Source organism: Teleopsis dalmanni, chromosome 1 (assembly GCF_002237135.1).
Source record: "Teleopsis dalmanni isolate 2A chromosome 1, ASM223713v2, whole genome shotgun sequence".
Taxonomy (NCBI): Eukaryota; Metazoa; Arthropoda; class Insecta; order Diptera; family Diopsidae; genus Teleopsis; species Teleopsis dalmanni.
Window position 1 is genome coordinate 46869771 of NC_051846.1, and position 6506 is coordinate 46876276.

The 6506-nt window shown below is 30.2% G+C and overlaps 1 protein-coding gene across 1 annotated transcript in view; it reads right to left on the reverse strand.

The window, feature by feature from the left end:
• LOC119667792 (sodium- and chloride-dependent GABA transporter 1-like) overlaps nucleotides 1-6032 on the reverse strand; it is a 347748-nt gene extending 341716 nt beyond the window's left edge. The window contains exons 1-2 of the mRNA XM_038077110.1: nucleotides 6013-6032; nucleotides 272-1033 (exon numbers count right to left, since the gene is read on the reverse strand). Coding sequence (XP_037933038.1) covers nucleotides 272-931 — 660 coding nt within the window. The 5' untranslated portion in view covers nucleotides 932-1033; nucleotides 6013-6032. The remainder of the gene's footprint in view (nucleotides 1-271; nucleotides 1034-6012) is intronic.
• Nucleotides 6033-6506: the final 474 nt, after the last annotated feature.

Consider the following 6506-nt stretch of genomic DNA (forward strand, 5'->3'; position numbering starts at 1 on the left):
AAAAAAAATTATTATTGAGAAAAAACCAAAGTTAATTTAATATAACAAACGAGCGCGTTTTAATTTGCATATTTTGGAAGAACACGCCTTAAAGGTAAAAGTTGATCGAGAAACCAGAAAATTTTTTGAAATTGACAAATATGCAAAAACAAAAAAATATCAATATAAGAAATAAGTTTTGACACTATAAACAAATTTAATTTTTAATTTTTAAGCCCATCAACATAACAAGCTTCAAATTAATTTATTAACTTCATAGGCACTCACTCACCTGCTGATTTGATTCATCGTCATTTGTTGATAGCAGTTTTACTGTGCTTCCGTTTGCCAAATTAAAACTGCCACTGCCGGATAAATTTTTCGTTGGTGAGGTTGTAGTTTCAGCAAATTGATAATCACTGCTGCCAGCTTCATGGCTGTGATAGTCGGAAATTATATCATTAAGTGTATTATTACTGCCGCTTATGGTTGTGGCACCACTAATGCGCCCCGAAGCTGCTGTAGTACGTCCGCTAACTGTACCACCACGACTATTTATGCCACCTCCTCCACCGCCACTGCCACTACCGCTTCCTCCACCATTAAAACCAGTATCTACTGTAGACACATAACTGCGAGTCGTTTGTGGTGAGGATGTTACAGGCAGGGCATCTTCAACTTTCTGACGCATATTTATCCATGACTGTCGATTCAGCTGTTTGCGTTCCATAGTTGGTGGATTACTAGCATGTACATTGTTGCCACCGATTACATAAACACTTGTAGCTGTGGAGTCACTACGTAAACGCATCGGCTCCATTGGCGGTGTCGGTGGTACTGGCGCTACTGTTTGTTTATTGTTCGGCGCAGGCGGCAAATTTGTTTGTTTTTTTAAATTATAATAATCGTCGTTCGGTTGATCACTGGTTCTTGATTTCCGAGTCGAATTCATAGTACTTTTCACTTCAGAACTTATATTTACTGTAACTTAACTTCACCACTATATTTTCCAAGTTACTCAGCACTGTCGTCAGCTTCATGCGGCCACAGCCAACTGAAAAGAACAAATAAAATAAAAATTGTGATGAAATCAATTTCTTGAGCCAAGTTGTTTTAATGCAAATGAATGTTCTAATATTAAAGCTGGTATTTATATTTTTAATCACTAATGATTCACTCACTAATTTTATCAGAATTAATCGACAATTTATTTTTATCACAATTTTAAACTTTGTATCCAGTTGTTTTTGTATAGAAGAATATGTTTTGGCTTAAGAATCAAAGCCTAAAACCAAAAGCAATGATTAACTGAACTTTAGTAGAAATAAGCATGAATAGATATTTTATAGATATTTTTTAATGATATTTTAAGTGATATATTAAATAAAAATTGAAAAAAGAAGGCTTAAGGTTCTTACAGTGTCTTCTAGTAAAATACAAAAGAAATAACACTAACTATTGATTACCAGATTTTTAAACGTTTAAGGTCTATTTACTTCTCTTAATTTTCTTATGAGAACACATCTATAATCAAAACCAGTTTTTAAAACGGTTTAGAGTAGGGCTAACCAAACCAGATACAATCGCGGGTCAATACCAATTACTGTACAGATTAAGGGGCCGCAGAAACAAATACATACGTTCATAGTTATTTGCGACAAAAAAAAATACGATTATAATTTTAAATTTAGTTTTATTAATTTATAAACATTAGCCGCGGGCCGTGCTTTGGACAGCGCTAAAAATCACTTACAACACATTACAACTCTTGAAAGTATTGAAAGTATTATTCTTTTTTAAGAGATGCCTTTAAACTTACTAACAACCTCTAGAAAATAAATCCTCAACATATTTAGTTAACACTAAGCATGAAAAGTATAATAAAAGGAATGTGAAATATTTTTTTCGTGCTCCTTACAATGGAAGCAAGACTTTTTCATGAAAATGTTTATTTTCCTATCACAATTTTCTAACCGATAGTGATTCATCAGATCTAAATCACTTTCCTTCTTATCACACGTATAACAATTGCCATTGTCATTGAAGGAATATTTAGTTATATTTGACATAAGTGACTAAAACAGTGCACTTGAATAAAGACTACAATGGGTGTTCAGTAATTGTATACAATAAACAATTGGGATTTAACTGTCTACATTACATGCCAGTAAAGCTATAAAATTACGTGCCAGATTGTTTACGTAATGTGGCACTTAAAATCACAGATCATTCAGAATATCAGTGACTCAATAGGGTAAAACGCTCTCAATGGAAATTAAAATTGGAATTACAATGTCAACTGATTTCATCATATACTTAATTATTTTTAAAACTAATTTAAGAAACCATAAACCACATATGTTCCATTCTGTCAGAAAGTAGTTTTTGCAAGTCAATTAAGTCAGTTTTTCTTTGCCACAAAATTTAGTTAAAAACCAAAATATAGCGTAGTTTCTTGATCTCGGAAAACCCGCAATAAGACCAATATCTGTAAGAAGTGTCTCAATAAAATCACAATGGGGTTTAATGATAACTATGAACCAACTTGCTTACAGAAGTGTACAAATTCTTGATTTCTTAAATTCATCTCTTATTAAGTTTTAAATTATAATTGATTATAATTATAATCAAGGAGTTTAATCAAAGAGTTTCCATGTCATTTTACATAACATACCTATGACATATGTACTTACTTACTTTTTTACTAATGAATATCAAAAAAGCTATATAATATTAAGATTTTTGGAATTTCACAAAAGAACTTAATTCAAGTAGATCATAATAACTTTTGCTCAAAACAATGTTAATATTATTACTTAAACAGATATAAAATGAATATTTTAATGATAATATTTACAGTGAACAAGTGTTTTCAATGTAGAACAGCTTAAGTCAATAAGATAAAACAAATAATAAGTTTAGTATGACTAAGATACTACAGAACACATTTTATAAGAACTTTTATGAAACTTAATAAGAAAAAACACAATTTTTAGTTAATAAAGTAGTCTATCAAATGGAAGTATATTATTAAAAACCACAACCTATAACATATATAAACACTTTAAAAATGTATATATCTCCATAATGCATGCATGCTAAATGACCCAATAAAATACAGAGTTTGATTGATTTAATCAGTTCAGCTTTAAGTCTTGGCCTTTCATAATTCATTATTTTGTACATACTATACTTTGAAATGAGAAAATATTTCTAGTGGGACAAAATCGACTTGAAAAGAGAGCAGTGAAAAAATCTTTATCAATTTCTCGCTCAAAAACTACTCTCCAACAGAATTATAAGTAATTCCAAAATGAGACAATAAAACATTCGTGGTTTTCTAAATTAATTGTAAAAACAATTATATATCTAATGTCATTAGCTAAGAGTATAATTTCTATTTAAATTTCAAGATATGGCACTGTATACTTTTTGTAGCGTTAACGGGCATTGTTATGCAGACTGTAGAGTTCTTAATGGTTTCATTAATCTTGCAATCTTTCTGGTCATGACGATAAAGACATGTTATATACGCAGTTAAATCTCAAGGTTTTGCTATATTTTTAGAAAACCATTACAATAGACCAGGCCACATACTTGATATAAAGAATAAAATTTAAGTATATATTTTTTTTAAATAAAGAGATTTAGACAAAACATTTCTAAAACGCATCTTCTGCCACTGCGCGTTATATGGTTGAGAACAAAAATGTTATATTAATTAAACATATCTGGCTGTTGCCAAAGTCAATAATTTACTTATTGTTCATTGGACTTTATATAGTTTCCTAAACATTAAATATATATTAAATGCTATAGTGCTATTATATATCACATATACTTTTCACATATATTTGTTATATGTACATGATTTTTTTCTTTGAAACTAGGAGACAGTGTGTGAAAGTAAAAGTTCGAATGGAGTAATGCTTTAGGATTCAATTCTGAGCATTGTTGGAGCTTTAAATAGTAAAAAAATAATTCTGCAAGCCTGTGAATATCTGAAAATATAAGATAATGAAGATATAAATAATATATATATGTGTCTATAATAAAAGACACAAAGATTTCTTCTATTACTTAAACATTATCATTCCTGGTAAAAAAGAGAGAAACGTAACATTTAAATAAGGAGACATAACAGTGCAAATAAATTATAATAAATAAAATATTTAAACTAAATATTTTATAATTAATTTTATAAAAAAATCTTTAAATTTTTTTTTTACTTAAATTAAATAATTAACAATTGAGTTCAGTGCAAGTTGCATATCGTAAATCTTAACAGAAATATTTTGAACTAAAGTTTGCAACTTTGAACATTGAAATATTGTTAAAACTGGAGTTGCATATTGTAAATCATAAATTGAGTATGTAATAAATTAAACAGCAAGTTTAGTACCAAATTTCTTATTTGAAAAAAAACATGCCATACTTTAAAATATAAGTTAACTACATAATTCTTATTTTCAGCTACCGTTAAGACAGTAAAATTTATGTTAAATGCCCTTTTCTTCTCTAATGGTTTCACACTGACTACAAAAAAAGTGTACTGAATATCTTGCCGTCAAGCAATTTCAGTTATAAGAATTTTCAATAAATCAATTTCATAAATTATCAACTCTTTTCATATTGTTCACTTTTGACAGCGATTTTCTTTGATTGCTATTGGAAAACTCTTTCAGGTATAATTATAATATTAAAACAATATGACATCGGTACTAATATCGTTACATACATATTTAGAAATATTCAACTTCATTAACTTATATTGTACCATTGGATTAATTAAATCTTCACTTTACAAACATAGTAAACTTTATTAATCGCTTTCTTTGTCTGTTCGAAAAAATGCAATCTCTGCCAAACACTACATACGAAATGGGTTTTAATGCCCAGGAACTCCTTTTTTCACTGGCCTGGAAAAGATAACGAAAGTGCACTTTTCGGAATTCCTTAATTTTATCAGGAAAACTGCAATCTCTGTCAAACACTACATACGAAATGGCTTCCAATGCCTAGGAACCCGTTTTTTTACTGGCCTGGTAGAGGTAACGAAAGTGCACTTATCAGAATTTCTTAACTTTATCTGGAAAACTGCAATCTCTGTCAATCGTACACGAGAAGTGGCTGCTAATGCCTAGAAACCTGTTGTCTCACTAATCTGGCGGAGATAACGAAAGTACACTCATCGGAATTTCTTAACTTTATCTGGAAAACTACAATCTTTGTCAAACTGTACACGAGAAATGGCTACTAATGCGTAGAAACCTGTTGTCTCACGAGCCTGGCGGAGATAACGAAAGTGCACTTATCAGAATACCTTAACTTTATCTGGAAAACTGCAATCTCTTTCAAACACTACATACGAAATGGCTTCCAGTGCCTAGGAACCCGTTTTTTCACTGGCCTGGTAGAGATAACGAAAGTAAACTTATCAGAATTTCTTAACTTTATCTGGAAAACTGCAATCTCTGTCAAACTGTACAACTATGGGAGCTAATGCGTAGAAACCTGTTGTCTCACTAACCTTGCGGAGATAACGAAAGTACACTTTTCAGAATTCCTTAACTTTATCTGAAAAACTGTAATCTCTGTCAAACTGTACACGAGTAGTGGAATCTAATGCCTAGAAACCTCATGCTTTAGGATTCAAGAAAGTCAAGTAGAAAGTCTCACTAGCCTGGCAGAGATAACTTATCGGAATTACTTAATTTTATCTGGAATTCTAAATCGTTGCAAAAAGAAGCCTGATAATGTTAATGGTATTACATAGGACAATATTTGCCTACGAGTGTGTTTTGGTGTTCGCATTAATACGTGCCGTCTAAATTCACACTAATCTAACCTTTTAACCGATCACTTTATTTATATAAACTTGATTATAAACTGTTTTTATATTTTTTTATTTTCATATTTTTTTTATTTTCATACTTTTTAAGTATTAATTGTATATTTATCGGCTTAGTTTTTACATTTATAACACAAATCTTTTAATCTAGCTGCACTAAATTATTAATATAAAAAACTCACTACTTATAACTGTCACCACTTTTACTTTTCTTAATAATTCACGTCACTACTCAAAGTTTTTGTATATTTTAAATATTGTTTTATTCATTTTTATTTCATTTTCAGATACATATAGATGTTTCACTCAAACATCTTAGAGAAGCAAACGCAATTACTTACGGATAACAAGTTAGGCACTGGAATTGAAATATTTGAAATTGTTTAAAATGTTATTACACACTGTGATTGCTATTGCGCCAATGATATCTGCTGATAAAAGTCTTATCTTTAAGAAAGAAAACAATAACAACAAACAAACTTATGCCCGAAGATACGCAAAGATACGCTCTCCACTTGCGCTTCATATTTTCACAACGCAAATAAAAATATTATCTATGGCTACGTCGCTAAATATTACAGATGTCTGTCAAGTAAATGTTTACCTTGTCACAAAGTGCATTCAGCAAACAGTCGCCGCGGTATATGTTTTCATAAACAAACAAACAAACAAACGA